This window comes from Lagopus leucura, unplaced genomic scaffold (genome assembly GCF_019238085.1).
Source record: "Lagopus leucura isolate 7727_CA_CO unplaced genomic scaffold, USGS_WTPT01 Super-Scaffold_774, whole genome shotgun sequence".
Lineage (NCBI taxonomy): Eukaryota > Metazoa > Chordata > Aves > Galliformes > Phasianidae > Lagopus > Lagopus leucura.
In genome coordinates this window covers 3,376,240-3,393,492 of record NW_024962258.1, presented here as the reverse complement: position 1 = coordinate 3,393,492, position 17,253 = coordinate 3,376,240, and the positions used below count along the sequence as shown (strand labels likewise).

The 17,253-nt window shown below is 38.0% G+C and overlaps 1 protein-coding gene across 4 annotated transcripts; it reads right to left on the bottom strand.

Moving 5' to 3' along the window:
- Positions 1-315: 315 nt before the first annotated feature.
- On the bottom strand, positions 316-12,006 carry NUDT12 (nudix hydrolase 12). 4 transcript variants are annotated; one of them, XM_042864977.1, is made up of 7 exons: positions 11,803-12,006; positions 11,017-11,252; positions 7,380-7,975; positions 6,298-6,465; positions 3,901-4,014; positions 1,771-1,970; positions 316-449 (listed from the first exon to the last, which is right to left on the bottom strand). In XM_042864977.1, the coding sequence occupies exons 2-7, from the start codon at positions 11,220-11,222 to the stop codon at positions 339-341; spliced, it is 1,395 nt and encodes a 464-aa protein (XP_042720911.1). In that variant the 5' UTR covers positions 11,223-11,252; positions 11,803-12,006; the 3' UTR covers positions 316-338. The 4 variants fall into 4 exon arrangements, with proteins under 4 accessions (XP_042720911.1, XP_042720910.1, XP_042720913.1 ...); XM_042864976.1 differs by having other exon boundaries at positions 11,817-12,006; XM_042864979.1 differs by lacking the exon at positions 11,803-12,006 and adding an exon at positions 11,620-11,641.
- Positions 12,007-17,253: the final 5,247 nt, after the last annotated feature.

Genomic DNA, 17,253 nt, shown 5'->3' with positions numbered 1-17,253 from the left:
CTGTAAGGCAGTAACTCCTTCCAGGGAGGGACAGAATCAACATCAAGAGCATAACAATGACAGACACAGTAATTTGATCAAAAAAATCACACATGCAAAAAAAGTAGCTGGGCACAATAAAATATTCATTTTGTCTATATGTTGTCTGCTTCCTTGGGATATTCACTGAGTTTCCCTCAGTTTTCACTCAGATCTGAAAAAATATGTAAAGATTTGCGTAGTATATCTCAGAAACCTAAGGAAAGACTCAAAAATTCACGTGGTTGCAGAAACAATAGATAAGCAGTTCTTTTAAATTCACTCCTAATTTTAGAATTCATTAGAAGAAAGAATTTAATTCAAAGATTAGCATTCATTCCAATCCAATGTTTTATCAACTGGTGTGCAATAGCTTGACTCGGTGGTACAAAGAACAAACGCTGATTTCCTTTAATGAGAACATCCACAACCTGCAATAAGAATACATATTTTTTTTCCTTAGAAAAATTATAAGCCATACAGAATCTAATGTTGAATTAACATATGGAAAATGATGCAACAATTATCTATCAGTCTATTGTTACTGTAGCCATTAAAGGGTTACTACCAGAGTCTCCGAGAAAAATGCAAAAAAAAAATGCAGAAAAAACGCAGAAAATGTTGGATTCTGACATTTTTGAGCACAAATGTCCCCCAAGGGATACTTTCTTATTCATGCAACTGTGGAGATAGACTGTTAATATAATATTTAAGGTTTTTGTGAAATCTCTGCATGGTGAAACCACCAGATGGTGCTATATACTGTTCATGAAATATTTTCTTTTTCATTTTAACATATGGTATAGGAGAAAGTATGTTTTGTTCATTTTCTGAAGCAAGAGTGAACAGCATGGGTGTATGCTTTTAGATTAGCACATTTCTGAAGTGCACTTATGCCCAATTCTAGACCAATCTGCATATGACTTGCTACATTAGAACTGACAGTCATTTAAAATAATGTTTTTAGCATTGTTAGAAATACACTGAGATTGTAGGTGGCTAATTTTGCCTTCAAGTTGATTTGCAGAGTCACAACACTTTTAACTGCTAAGCAGCTGTATAACGTTATTAGAAATTTAGCTTATAAGAACTTTGTGGCAAAATCCAGTAAGACTATGCTGTATAAGCAATGTTCACATTTTCTACTCATGAACTCTTTCTGCCAAAGATCTTTGTTGTTTTTTTTTCTTTTTTCCTCTGTTTCACTTGATCATAGCTTAAATAATCAGGAAATCTACATATAGAATTTTACATTAATGCAAAATAAATTACACTCAGTACCAGATTATTAAAAAACTCCCTAATGAAAAAAAAGATTTAAAATAATGACTTCAAAGAATTTTTATCTAAATCTCACCTCCAGCCCCACCAAACTTGGTAGCATACTTGTTTGCAGTAATTCAGGCGAAAAATACTACTTCTGCCAAAACACAACACTTTTTCTTTATGAAGAAAACTAGGCTACAATAACTCTTAATTTGGATGTGTCCCAAAAGAAAAAGGTGAACAGTTAAGAGACAATAATGACATAGAACGGACTTGCCTGTGACCCAGTAATTACTGTGCTCCTTATGAGTACCTGCCTTTTACTGTTCATGTAATCTACAAATACAATGTAATGCAGCTACAGTATGATAAAATGGAGAGATTACTATCTCATTCAACTTGCTGAAAAAAGCAAGTATCTATTCTGCCAGAAGTGATACGACCACAGACTAATCAATACGAAAAGGAAATTAAATTGAACTTTACTTGTTCTCTAGTGAACCAGCGGGCATCCTCTATTTCATTCTTGTCAACTCTAATTTCTGTAGACACTGCAACAGCTAAGCAGCCAATCATTAGGGAGGAGGGCATTGGCCATGGCTGACAAGAGACATACTGAACATGGCCAACTTTGACTCCAGTTTCCTCTTCTACTTCTCTTCGAACAGCATCTTCTATTGTTTCTCCTGATCAAAAAGGGCAAAGAACAAAGAGCTGATGAAAATACTCCAAGCAAGGATTACATCCTGTGCTTTGAACTGACTCCAAGGATTTTAAACTGCAATAGACAATTACGCATAGACATCTAGTTCACGGATCAGGGTATAGATCTTCAGCTCAGGGCACAGAAGACTAATAGGGCTATCCACCACAGCAAAATGGAACTATGAAAAACTGTAATTTTTCCACTGCACCAACTATTTCCTGAATTGATAATTCATCATACATGCAACCTACCATTACCTGACACCTTAAAAATTCGGTAGGAAATACACTGTTCCTTAAATGAATTTTGAAATGCAGATCTGTTCATTTAAAAACAGCATTGCGTTAACTTTTAAGTTTTCAGCAAGAATGTAACAGCAGGTATCTAACTACTTAAAATGACAAAAATAGAGACTTAAGTAGACTTGTACAAAATTCTGTACAGTGTTATTCATTTTCTATGACTCATTTTTCATTATCTTGATACATGTCGACAACTCTTCAAACTTAAACCGCAATGAAAAAATCTTTATGTCCACATTCATGGAAGATTTACAAGGCAAAGATTCTTTACTGAGACAATGGTTAGGCAATGGAACAGACTCCCAAGAAAACAGTCACAGCACCAAGCCTGCCAGAGTTCAAGTGCCTGATAGCACCCCCAGAAACATGGCTTCATTTCTGATTGGTGCTGTGCAGGGGCAGCAGCTGAACTCAGTGATCCTTGCAGTTACTGATGTGATATATTCTATGACTTCTGGATGTGTATGTGGAGTGGAAGTGGTGTTAAGCTTACATACACGCATATATAAGCATATACATGCTTTGCAGTATATGTCCACTGAAGCGGACAATCCATGCATCAGTAAGTGTTTTATTTGAAGATAAGAAACTTTTTAGATAGTTCAAACTAGTTCTGCAAGAACCAAACTTTTTTACTACAGATCACAATATACACTGATCTTCCTACACATTCTGCTTTGTCCCGTAAGATAACTAACCACTAATAATGCAATCTTTTCAGTCTTTTAAGTCTTCTCATCCAATTAAGAATTAATTTCTGAATAAATTTCAAGATCTGTGGTTATATTCTTCATTTTCTTTACTAAGCAACCAAGTATTATTTCAACTAGCAAGTGAATTCCTAAGAGATAAAAGTTCTAGAGGAATTAAGTTAAACTGATCAGAAACTGCTAGGATCAGAGATCTTAAATTTCAGTATATACATTTGAATCAGTATCAGAAAGTACCAAAACTGAGGGAATTAAGAAAGGAGTAAAGAAATAAACCACCTAGCTTTTTTTCAAATGACATCAGCTTATTCACGCTCTTCCCATATTTCATTTGCACGCAGCTACTGAATATAGTTCAGCATATAGTTATTTACTATAAATAACACTATAGCTAGTGATTAAGATGTATTCACAATATAAGAATGTTTTATAAATTATTCAACTGCCAATAATTTTAACTAATTCTGAATATTACTGCTGAACACAGCTAGCAAAATCTCTTTGCTTTTCCTTGAATATTATGAGATCTCTGCTTATCTTCCATATAATCAATCACTTAAGCATAAAGCGGAACTCTTATTTCTCCTATATTAAAACCCCTTTGTAAAAATCACCAAAGAATCACTCTTACATGTATTTTAAAATGTTTTTTATCACTTAATACATGATTTAGAAGTGTATGATGAGAGAATGATTTGAAACCTTTATTTACTCAGTTGCTTTTTTTTTTTTTTTAAAGCAGCTGTTGCAGAACACACTATTGGTATGTTTATTATTACAACTTATCTAGCAGGAAACAAGAATATTTATTTGACATAACACAGAACAAATTTCTGAATTATTTACAATGTATAAAACTGGTATGTGGGAAACCATCTGATAAGGGAAAATTACTCACCAGGTTCTACAAATCCAGCAAGACAGGTAAACATTCCAGGGGGAAACCTCTTCTGTCTACCTAAAAGGCAGTGATTCCCATCCGGGTGAATGACTTGCATTATCACAACAGGATCTGTAATGGACATTAAAGGAATATATTTCAACTTCTGGAGGACTTAAAAGCAGCAAGAAAATTCAGCCTGTATTGAAGTATATACACAAATGTGTATACAAACCAGAAAATTTTAAGTGCCTTAAATCAGAATGGTGTAAATGCCCAGAGCAAGCAGTTATTTTATTTTGCTTTGACTGGTTGTTTTTTGTTTGGCAACACAAACACTTTGTGTAAGCAGTTTACTAGCCAAGGTTATGGCATAAATTACCTGCAACCCCAGCATACAATCTGTTAAAAGTCCAAAGGTACTAACTTAGCTATGCGTCCAGCAGATAGAAACAATTTCAGTAACAAGTACAATTTACTATCACCTCCTCTAAAAGCACAGGCCTGTAGGGTGTAGTTTCCACTTAAATACACAACACAGAGTCAGGTACTCTGAATGCAATACTGACTAACCTTTCCACTTTCACTTGTTTGCTGTCAATTCCTTATCTGAAGTTGCATCTTTTCAGTCCTGATAATTTTATGCACCTTTTTCTTTTTTGCTAAATATTTTATATCGATATCATTATTTTTGTCATATGTTTCTGCATACTGTTTACCTTCTTCCCTTTTTATTCTCAATTATTCCAATGTTCTGTTTTAAAATGTTTCTGCCTCAGATTAACATTTTCCTCTTGCAATTGTTTTCTAGAACTTCTCTTTTTTAGTGTCCAAACTGCTTGTATTTTCTCTGTATAAAAATGTTTACTTCAGTAATTATCATAGTCAGAGATCTCAAAATCTGTTGTCCTACTTGGAGGTACATGCCACTGGCACAAAGAAGAATATGCAGTACTGCTGTCTGCTTATTTGCTTTTGTCAGAGAAAGGCGTAAGTACACTACACCGATTTGGCAGTCTTTTCTACATTCTCTCATTCCTTCTTTAAGTCTGTTGTACCAGAACTACAAATGCAAAAGAGAAGCATAGGTAGTGGAAGAAAGTTGATACCATATCATGCAGGAAAAAAAGGGTTATTTTCATTCCTTATTATCTTTGCATCAATACCATAGCAAGTATAATAATCTCCTTTGCGTCCAGTTCTGGGCTCCCCAGTACAAAAAAAGACAGGGATCTCTTGGAAAGAGTCCAGCGGAGGGCCACAAAGATGGTGAAGGGCCTGGAGCATCTCTCCTATGAGGAAAGGCTGAGTGAACTGGGTCTGTTCAGCCTTGAGAAAAGAAGACTGAGAGGGGACCTGATCCAGGTCTATAAGTATCTAAGGTGTGGGGGGCAGAATGGCGAGGCCGGACTCTTTTCAGTGGTGAGTGGAGACAGGACAAGGGGAAACGGCCGGAAACTGCAGCATAGGAAGTTCCGCACAAATGTGCGCAAGAACTTCTTTACAGTGAGGTGACGGAGCACTGGAACAGGCTGCCCAGGGAGGTGGTGGAGTCTCCTTCTCTGGAGATGTTCAAGACCTGCCTGGATGCCTACCTGTGCAACCTGCTGTAGGGAACCTGCTTTGGCAGGGGGGCTGGACTCGATGATCTCTGGAGGTCCCTTCCAACCCCTACAATTCTGTGATTCTGTCATTCTATGTAAACAAAACAAGCCACAGAATAAGCTTATTTTCTGAATAAAAGTAAACCTGGCAGTTTGCAACTGAGAATGAAAAGTCGAACCAGAGCAGATGGTTAATGGTGTCACCAACAGAAAAATGTAAAATTAAATCCTCTGGGTTGTTAATATAATTATATCATTTATATTGTTGGAATTTCTAACTACATTGCATTGCAGTAAATGCTGTTATTGTCACTGTCATTTTTTCACAGATCATAGAATCACAGAATCACAGAATCACCCGGGTTGGAAGGGACCCCAAGGATCATGTAGTTCCAACCCCCCTGCCTAGCAGGGCCACCAAACATACACATTCAGATCAGGTTGCCCAGGACCCCGTCCACCTGGCCTTAAACACGTCCAAGGACGGGGCATCCACAACCTCCCTGGGCAGCCCGTTCCAGGGCCTAACCACTCTCCTAGTAAAGAACTTCCCCCTAACATCCAACCTAAATCTTCCCTCCTTCAACTTAAAACCATTTTCCCTAGTCCTGCTGTTATTTTTTGTCACGCAATAAAGTTAAAGATTGAAATCTGAGTTTTGTAATCCTTAATACAGCTGAAACATGCACAGTCTGGGAAGAGACAAATACATAAGAAGTGAACAGAAACTGAAATAATTAAAAAAAAACACAACACCTGAGTAACATGCACTTCGTAACATTTGAACAAGCTTATCTTACAATATCCTCACCAACTCTTGGATATGACGTGTTATGAACACCTTGGAGGCTGGGACAATCTTCTTTTACACAAGTTTTCTTGTAGCCACCTTCTTTAATCTTGGTTGCGCTCCCACAAGTTGGGCAGAAACGGTAGCGGCTGTGCCATGCTAGAATAGATCTAGCCTGGGCTACTACTCCTTTTAAAAAATAGATTAAGAATGCATAAAATCACTAATTCATTTAAGCTCTTCAAATTAGAGGGAAAAAAAAGAGAAGTATTAAAGCCTAACGTAAAAATTGAAGTAGGCTATGGCTTAAACTGTCATCAACTGCATCAGAAGTTGCATAATGTAAGTTTTTTACATATTTTTATTTGCAGTATAGCATATGGAGTACAACGCAGTATGATGTAGATACAGATCAATTTATTTAAGATATTTGTCCAGATCAACATAACTTTTTCTTCACTGAAATTTCTTTGCCTGCATGAAGTGCCAGAATTGCATACCACACTTTATCTAAGGTGAAAAAGGCATTTACTACAGGTATTTTGACATAGCAAGGTATTGACTGTCTCATTTAAATTTGAGGTGCAAGTTGAGTTTGCCCTTTATCCTTCTCTAAAAGTGACCTTATTGCAACAGAGCTGTTGCAACATGTCTGTGGCATTCATCTGAACTTGGGTCCAAACCTTGCAACACTTGATCTCAGTTTTCTCCTCTGGCAAATATTTAGCACACCGTTACAAAGGACTTGTTACTCATCTTCATTACAAGAAACTTTACAACGGATTTTTCTTTCTTCTTCTTCTTTTTACAGCATTAATGCACATGCATTAATATTAAAACAGCGTTATCTGTAAAATCATGATAATTAATACACTTAACAGTTTACTACTCACAGTTGCAGATGTTAGCACTTTGCAACTGCAAATTTTTACACATAGAATTCTTCATAAAACCACTAACAAGACTGTGAAAATTTTCTTTTTTCTACTGTCATTGAAAATACCTGATTACTTTGCAGTAATTTGTCCTTGCAGCATACCTCAGCGAATAAAGCATATCTTTCTGCTACACATTTGATTACTGTTGCATTTTATGCATCTTACCAGCTTCGTTTTCAGGTAGCTGCAGTAGTGCTGGCATTGGTGGATGAAGAAAGTAACAATCCTCATGCTTCTGTTTAAATCTCTCAGCAGAAGTAGGATTTATGCTGAGAGCAAACCAAGCAATGAGCCCATCGTCATCACCTTCTTGTAGGACCTCCCCATTGTGAGCAGTCAAAAGACTTGTGTGCAACTGCAGATCAACTCCAAGAAAAATCAAGGTGACTTCATCAGACTGGCTCATGCAGTGTTCCACATCCTTGTGGTGCAGTCTGCAAAGCCTGACTTCTGGCTGCTCCAACTTCTCTGCTCCCCCACTCAGAGTAACCAATGGACTTAGGTCTGAAAAAAGTATGTATACTGTAGCTGGATGGCTTTGTTTTTTGCTTAGCCACTTGGAATCTATTCTTTTATCACTTCTTCGGTCCAGAAGCGTTGTGCCAAAATAATTTGAATATCCTTTCATTTCAGTTGGCAGAAAATCAGGCTTCTGTCCTCCTTTTGCATTAGCCAACAAATTAGCAATGTGCTTGTACCCCCAAAATTTAGCAATGTCCAGAGCTGTCTGCCTTGATTTATTAACGATGGACTTATCACACCTACAGAAACAGAAAAGAACAACAATTAACAGAGTGAACTTTTTCAGGAAGAGTTCCAATGTTATACCATTGTTACAGCACATAGATCTGATACCATTGAGCTGCACCAACTTTTCAAAACTCAAAATCAAGGGCATTCTTCAGGCTATATGTTGATGGCATTAAAAAATGATTGCAGTTTTTATTTTGCTATGGTCAAATCCCTCATTTATGGTGCATTTTTGACATCACTTAGCACGGTTCACGTAGTACTACAAGAGTAACCAATTAATTAAAATCCCAAACACTGCAACATGCTGTCCTGCCCTGCCAGAAGAAACAAACAAAAAAAAAAAAACAAAAAACCCATTGGCTCAAGACTCTTAAATCCTCTGGGTTGTTAATATAATTATATCATTTATATTGTTGGAATTTCTAACTACATTGCATTGCAGTAAATGCTGTTATTGTCACTGTCATTTTTTGTCACGCAATAAAGTTAAAGATTGAAATCTGAGTTTTGTAATCCTTAATACAGCTGAAACATGCACAGTCTGGGAAGAGACAAATACATAAGAAGTATGTATGTATATGTACAGGGGAAGTTTTGAAAGGCAAGGAAAGAGCGCTCTTCTGGCTTACCAGCAACACAAAATTGACTAGTTTAGCTAGCACAACTTTCCAGAAGCTACCAAAAGAGTAACCAAAACACTTAAAAAACAAGTTTACCATTAAGAAAGAATGAAGAATATGGCCTGTTTTTAGCGAGTAAAGCAGCACTCTGGTAAGCCTGGGACATAAGCTGGCCTGTGCAGATCTCTTTGTTCCCAAAACAAAGCAGAATGAAACATCTGGTAAACCAGTGTCTCATTGTAAATATTTCAATAAATTAAAAAAACATATCTGAAATACATTGAGGCGAACTGGGGGGTCACTCAAACAAGAATAAACTACTGTTTTTATTTTTATTTTTTGTCAATTTTAAACTAAGTGGCTAAGTAAAACAAAACTGTAATCTTCAAATTATACAAGAGATGCTGCGTCAGACTTATCAGTTTTTAAAACCAGAAGACACCAGTGCATTCATGCTGCTAATACACCGGTAACTTTATCACAGGCAGGAGTGCTTTTACTTGAGATTTCAATTAAACTAAATCCTGTCTGAGAGAGTTCGAACATGTTGTGGGAAAGTATTCAAAGACTAACATAAAGGCTCTTGGTGCTAAGTGAATTGATATTGCTCATTTATCTTCAATTTTTTTTTTTCTTCTTAGGTTAAAATCTTGCCGTGTTTTCTACTTATTTTCTTATCACTGAATTTCATTCCTATTTTGTCTTCCACTTTCTGCCTACTCATGTCCATGCAGACTGTGATGAAACTGCTATCCAATATCTTCTGCAGTGGCCCAAAATTTTCAGATCACCAAGATCTTTCTTCCAGTCTATAAATGTCTCTTATAGCTTTTCTCAAGCCTGGATGAACTGAATAAAATAACTCAGGCTTAGTTTGTGGAATGTTATACTAACGGTACCTTGCTAGTTGTACTTGACATTCATGTTTACACATCCAGCAATTGCGTTTTTCCACATGACTGCTATGGCTAAACATTACTGATATGAAACCATTGAGGCTGCAGTAACACATCAGTAAATATGGCCTAAGAGAATGGCCATGAAAGGGGCATTTACAAGCAGAAAATTCTTTTTTTTTTTTTTTTCTTTCTTTAAATATTAAGTAGAACTTCTGTCAAGCTGAGAATTTCTCCAAAATCTCAGAGGGCTCCTCAAAAACACGGAGGATTTCAATCTACAATATATGGCACAGCAACACTGCTCTACTTGCTAGAATACACTAATTATGGTACAAAAGAGCACTCCACGGTAAGCCCCAGCAGAAGAATGTACAGTACCTTAGTAGGTCTTAAAAATAAGGGTGAGAAGATCTGGGAGGATGTAGACAATCATTTATAACCACAGAATGAACTAGTCTAGTTTGGCAGTGTAATTAGGGATACAGAAAGGAACTGAGTGGTCTTCATAGAATCACTGAGACATCTGGGTTGGAAAGGACCTTAAAGATCAAATAATTCCAAGCCTTTCTGCCTTGGGCAGAGATAACTCCCAGTAGATGAGGCTGCCCAGCTTGGTCTTAAATGCCTCCAAGCACTGTGCCACTCATGAACTTGCTGATGGTGCATTCAATCTACTGTATCTGTCATTGATAAAGATGTTAAAAACACTGATATCAATACCAAAACTAGGACTAAAACTGAGGGACACCGCAGAGGTCAGCTGAGCTCTTGCTCTCATTTTGGAATGTTACTCATTAGAAACATCCTAGCTTTATATGGGCTTTACAGGAACCCTGAGGCTTCAAGACCTCTGAAGCGTTTTCTGCTTTACTCAGTGTCTTTCAACACCAGAACTACAGGATTTGACTTGAGGACAGATAACAAAAATTAAAGTAAATCCTTAACAAGCAAAAACATATCTCGTTTCACATTGACCAAAGGGGGTTTTAAAAAAAAAAAAAAAAAAAAAAAAAGACACCTTAAAAATAAAGAAGTGTCTCTGAAAAATAATAAATAAATGAAATTTAGCAATCACTGACTTTGGTAAAGGCATGTCTATCATGTCCAAGATAGTGGTCAATATGCTTGCAGATATTCTGCAATATTACTGGTTCAAGTGTATTACAATTAAACCTGAGACAAAAAGTCTAAGTGGAACAATTAAACGTATCAAGTTTGTACTCAGAACAGTACTTGTAATGGGATTGTATCACCATACTTTATTGTACTGTATTGGTTTTTGGGAGGAGTGACCCTGCCTTTGAAGATCAAAGCAATAACTTTAGAAATCCTCACATAGTTGAAACTGCTGTTAGCAAGTATGGAAATCATGATGCAGTAGCACAATCCAGTTATAAACTGACAAAAATTTCTGAATTTTAAGCCTGAAAATTCTTCTGCTATCTACCAAGTAAATGTACTTATCTGATACTGCATTTAAATGGAAAGAAAGGGACTGAGCTCCTCAGCAGGACCTACTGAACAGCTTACCCTCCTTCCAGAAGAATCCGCACAACATCAAAGTGTCCATTTCTTGCAGCGTACATCAGGGCTGTCCAGCCGTTACCTGCAGTCGCATTGAGCAGTGATGGAGAACGGCTGAGCAATGCTTTCAGCCTGGCTGCGTCTCCAACCGCAGCAAAGTTATGCAGCTGGGAAACCATTTCCTGATGGAAGTTCTTTTCAAAGTTGGTCATTGTCTCAACTGAGTTATAAAGCAAGAACACCTAAAAATATGCTTACTGTTAGCAAAATATTTTAAATAAATGAAGCAAATTGTTAACATCACACAGATAGCCCTAACTCCTGTCACTAAATTATGGTAATGGTCCAATTTGTGTAATTAGAACATACTTGTTGCCCTTGAGCAAATTTTTCGCCTCTCCTATCTGCAAGCACGGTAAAATTTTACCTAAACAAATCAAAGTTACTTTCAAGGAGGCTTAAGGAGAGAAGAACTTTGCTGCAAAAATGAAATTTCTCTGAATACAAATACTCCAGTTTCCGAGCAAACAAACTGCAAATCCAGACTTCTGAAAAGTACCAAACCCAAGAAACAAACCCCAGGTGCCTGGGGAACAACGGAAGACACACATAAGATGGGTCCTTTTCCAGAAGACCAGACCACCCTCCTCTGGGGCGATCTTTCCTAAGCTCTGCTGCGCAGCCTGGTCCATTTAACTGCACCTACGGCCCCACGGCCGCTGGGTGGCCCACACGGTCAGTCCGCCCGCTCCCTGCACGGCCCAGCTCCGCGCACGCGCAGCCCGCGCTTACAGCTGCGGACGCACCCGCTCCGCTCGCTGCAGCGTCACCAGGGCGCTTCGAGAGCCGGCAGGGTGGCAGCAGTTGCGACCCCAAAGGTCGTGGCTACGGACCAGCCGCAGGCGGGGGAGAGTCGTGCTTGAGCCGCTGTTTATTATCTCCCGAGCCCGAACCCGCTGCAGAGCCGAGCCACCGGGCGCCCCGTTACCGTCAGTCGGGCTGCGTACGCACTTCCGCTGCGGAAGGGGCGCGTCTCAGGCCGTCCCGCCCCGCCCCCGGGGTCGAAAGGGCGCGCAGGGGGAAGGTTGCTCAGTACCGAGTGCTGCAGGCGACAGTTCCCGTGTTGTGTCTGGTTACTCTTTGCCAGATGAGTTATTTAGCTACAGAAAGCAGACTTTTTTTTTTTTTTTTTTTTTTTTTTTTAGGTTGTCTTTTGCAAGGTAATAAACCGCGTTAACAGTAGAATGTGCAGTAATTGCAAGAGATGTGGAACAAATGAGGTACAGCAGGGGACAGCAGTTGAAAGGGGAGCTGGAATGCTGGCTGTCCCCCCTCTGCCTTGCCCTCGTGGGGCCCCACCTGAAATACAGCGTCCTGGGGCCCCCAGTGTGAGAAGGACTGCAGCTGTTGGATTGGGTCCAGAGCAGCCCTGGAGTTGGACTGTGCGTCTCCTAAGAAGGAAGGTTAAGGGAGCTGGGCTTCTTCAGCATGAAGAAAGCTCCAGGGAGACCTAGTTGTGGCTTTCCAGTACTTGAGGGGAGCTTATGAACAGGAAGATAACTGACTTTATAGTCATATAGTGATAGGGTATTGTGATTTTTTTTTTTTTTTCCTGAGTATGGCACTGGAACAGGTTGGCCAAGAAGGATGCCCCATCCCTGAAGGCATTTAAGGCCAGACTGGATGTGGCTCTGGGCAGCCTGTTCTAGTGGTTGGTGATCCTGCACATAGCGGGTGGGTTGAAAGTAGGTGATCATTATGGTCCTTTTCAACCCAGGCTATTCTATGATTCTGTGATGGTAAGGCCCTGGCACAGGTTGCCCAGAATGGCTGCGGATGCCCCATCCATGGAGATGTTCAAGATCAAGTTGGGTAGAGCCCTGGGCAGCTTTATTAGCAGGGTGGCGGCGCTGCTCACAGATCATTAAGGTTCTTCCAACCTAAGCTGTTTTATGATAAAAGCCAGAAGATGGTTTCAAAAGTGTGTGCTGTTAATGTATGAAAAGCTTGGTGAAATTGTGACTATGCCAGTCCTAGGAAAATGCATGTATTTAACAAGCACTGCTTCCTAGCAGCATCAAAACATGAAAATTATTACTGAGCAAGAGCGAAGAGTGCATGCAGCCTGTGATTAGTGAGAGAAAGGGCACTCGGAACTGCTGAACATGAGCTGACTGTAAGCATCTTTGTTGCCTAACATCTGCAAAAGGAAACATCTGGGGGAACAGAGACTTATGGTAAATACTTAAATACATGTACAAAAACTCTGAAGTAAATTGTGTTTGGGAGCTCAAGAAGAATGTGCTTGTTCTTTTCAGTCAGTTTTAACCCACGTGAATGAAGCAAAAATAACACTGTGCACTGCAAACCATATATCAGGGGCTGGGCCAGACTCACCAGCTGTTACACAAGCTGTTTTGTTGCTGACACACTGGTAATACTGATGGGACTGCTGCAGTTTGTCTGCCTGCAGTGAGTGGTTACCAAGCTTTGTACTTGGCTTAAAAAAATTGTGGATAAATGTTAGTCCAGCACCAGGTATTTTGAAGTCCTGATGCCAGTCTTAAGCTTTCAGAGAATAAAGGAAAAAATATTTACTTAAATCTGTTTGTTCAAAGATATTTTGGTTTCTTTTTACATGCCTTTGGAGTTATTGAGTCTGGTGGATTCATATTTTCAGGTTTCGTGAATATATTAAAACTTTAAACCCATAAGGACCAGACTGCTTTTGCATGTGGTGCTTTAAGGAAACATGAGACGTACTCTCAACAGTGCACATTTGTAGCACTGAGTGAAAAGAATGAGAGAAATTGTGACTGGGTTCTGTCAATCCCAGTAGTGGCACAACTGCTTGTTGTGTCTTATATAGTATTGCATAGAAAAAATACAGCTTGGCCTCAATTTTTAAAGCTCATAATGTTAGGTTATTAATTTTTGCAGTATGTGCAGTTCTGTAATTAGTCACTGCTAAATGATCAGCTGAAAGTACTAAATTGTTTGGAGTTCACGTATCTATTATATGTTTTTTATACTCGACAAGTGAGCTTGAAAATCTGTGCTGTGTGTTGTTTTGTACTCTTGTAAAAGCTATACTCAGCAGAGGGTCAGCTCTGTGAAATTATGTGTAGAAATAATGATGGCACAAAGCAGTGAATGCACATAAGGAATTGATAAGAGCTTTCTTCCAGATAGGAACAAATGAAAAGGTAAGGAATGTGATTTTAATTTTATTTAATCAGCTGGAAACTGTCTAGCCATACCCAATACGATGTGGGTCATGTACCCATAAATAATTGTTTCCACCTGGTGAAGAGCTGCCACCAGCTCCTCAATAGCTGAGTCCCACAGGCATTCTTTCTTCCTGTGATGATTAATGACTGAAGAAGGAAATAGCTTTTCACATTGTAATAGGCATTCAAAGGCACAAATTACTTCTTAGTAGTGTTTTAAATCTGCCATTTATGAAATTATAACAATGCAGACTTGTGTCGTGATCTGTATAATAAAGTTACTGATCTCTTAGGTGGGCTGAAGTATTCTTTGTTCAGGCAACCAAAGCTTTTCTTGGAGCACAGCATAGAAATTTATTTATTTGAATGACTCGTCTTATTCTGTTGAAGACTTAGAAATTTGCTTTGCTTGTTTTTACAAGGAAACAACTCAAAAATGAGAAAGTATCCTAAATCCAAGACAGAAGATGAGATAGGAGACGGAGACTGGGTGTGTTGGGATTGTGAAAGAAGTGTATTGCTCAAAGTTCTATGAGATGAAATATATGCAGTCTCTTTAATGTTCACATTCAAGTTAATGCAATATATTTGATTATATATAATCTGTGTACACTCACATACTTACGCGTGGAAATCTTACTGTAACACTGGTACAAGCTATGTATGCAGCAAATGCTATAGACAGAAATATCAGATATCTTTCAAGGAGATTTCCATTATCTTCAGTGCTACTTCTGGCAGTCCTTTTATCTATGGCAGATACAATATGAAACAGTTTTTGAGGACCATTTGACTAGATTGTTTTCATATTTCAGTTTTCAATGAATTTATTAGGCTCTTTCTCCTTTTTCAGTATTCTTGTGTTTTTCAGAGATTAAAAAAAAAAAAAAAGTGGTACAGTTCTGTGTTGCCAGAACTTTTTTTTCTACCTTAGAATTCTTTTTATGTATACTTGGGTGTCTCTTTTAACATGAAGCAGCAAGATACATAAAAGATTCTTTCCTTTAAGCTCCTAGATAGAAATATATAGATCATGTATTGTATCTGTGAGGCAGATTTTTTTTAGTGACATCCGAATGCTTCTGCTTCCACTTTTTTTTTCTCCATTCAAGAATTTTCCTTCAGAAATTATGACCATAGTAGCCATGCACGTGTTAGATCCTACAAAAACTAGCTCTGTCTCCATAAAGAATCACTTTGAAGGAGTTCTCCTGAGAATTTCCTTCTAAGTTTCTTCCCCCAAAATTCTACAGACATGAAAGTCTTCTATCAATTTTAATACCGTTGAAGACTTCCTCAATTTGCAAAATGGGAAGCGTGGCTTTATTCTTGAACAATAAATTATTTAGATACAAGTTTTTGTTTTTGTTTTCCAAGAATCTTGTTCCTGTTCATGAAGTGCAGTGTAGTGCAGTTCTTCCACTTTGGAAGAAAAAGCTTGAAATAGGGCAAGGGTCATGTTCTTCGTAAAATAATTTATGTAATGAGTTGCACGGGTTGTTTTTTGCTTCTTCCTCGTGCTGTTTTTCCTACGTAGAATAAGTAGTTGTTGAGGGGTCAGAATACAATGCTGATGATAACGCTACATAAAACCGCTAAACTGATTCTTGTTGCTCCAGCTGAGGCATGCAGATTAAACTGTATACAGTTCTTCCACATGTGTTCTGTTTCCAGATTCCTCACTTCATGTATTAAACAATAATATGAGTTTGTATGGATCTATATTTTAGATTCATTTAAATTGTTTTAAATAATGTTTTAATTCTTTTTTTTTTTTTTTTTTTTTCACATCTGGATCTCAGATAGAAGATTTAATGTGCCCTCTCATAAAGTTTTCATTCTATAAACATAACTTTAATAAGAGATGTATATTGCTTTTAATGCTAGTTAGAACTGTGGGTAGAAAGGCCCTCTTTTCTCCATCCATGATTGAAATCATATGGAAGCAATTTGTGATTCTGATGTTCCTGAGCCATAAATCCTCAGAGCCAAACTATGTCTTACCCAGTTCTCTGTGTACTGATTTTTTTTTTTATTTTTTTCACTGTTACTATTTCCTCGGAAATAGTTTTCCAGTATTAAATGTATGTAATATAGTCATTTAAAGTTTGATTTGCTTATAATTTCTATATAGTTTACTCATCTGAATATCCACAGTATTGTTTCTGACTGGAGCAACATCATCTGTATGATGTACTAATATGGCCAGGCTCTTCCTGGAAGCCCTCCAAAAGTGTATGTTATGCAGAACACATACTTTAGGGCCTGGTAGCAAAGAATTCTGTTTGTTTTGTGTACTTTCTGCTCCCCAGCACCCACCATATGCCTTTTACAAATTAGTATACTTTACACTTTGTATTTAATGTATCAGGGATTTGTTGTGTTGTTTCTGTGCTGTTTGTAGTATTAACCAATCTGTTGTAGGCAGTGGTGTTTTTGAATCATGAGGATTATTGCAGAAACTTGGGAATATGTGGTTAGAAATAAAGAGTTTCATTTTTCTTGTTGATGGAAAGGTACAGTCTAGGTGTCTTAACATGCTGTCAGTATTACCCAGCTCTTGTGACTGTAAGTAGCTCAAGAGAAAGTTGGGGCATCTCTGAAGATATGATTATAAAAGTAATGTAATGCCATTTGTTTTCAGTATCAGTGACTATTATAAAGATCTGAATGAGAATTTAAGTTGATAAAAACATTCTAACACAGGAGTTTCTATACGTTTTAGTTCTGCTAGGAGATTCAGTTATCATGCTGGATAAAATATTATGACTTCCAGTGATTATGTGGAAAGCAATTTAATGATTCTTTGGAAAAATATGCAGAGGTAACTGTCACTTTAAAAAGTTGATTCCTTTGATAGTTTTAGCATCCAATTAGAGCTAAGTTGAGCTATTATTCCCTGAGTGTAGGGAATAACATCTGGAAGTTGTGATGCCCTATTCCTTTTGCACTGCAGCCTGTGTGGGGGGGGAACAAACAAACAAACAAACAAACAAACAAACAAACAAACAAA

Excerpts from the sequence above, each read along its gene's own strand:
- NUDT12 (XM_042864977.1), bottom strand. The coding sequence starts at position 11,222 with ATGACCAACTTTGAAAAGAACTTCCATCAGGAAATGGTTTCCCAGCTG. Across the intron at positions 7,976-11,016 it reads CGGATTCTTCTGGAAGGAGG|GTGTGATAAGTCCATCGTTA; the intron begins GTAAGCTGTTCA and ends CTGTTTCTGTAG. Across the intron at positions 4,015-6,297 it reads CACGTCATATCCAAGAGTTG|ATCCTGTTGTGATAATGCAA; the intron begins GTGAGGATATTG and ends TGTCCATTACAG.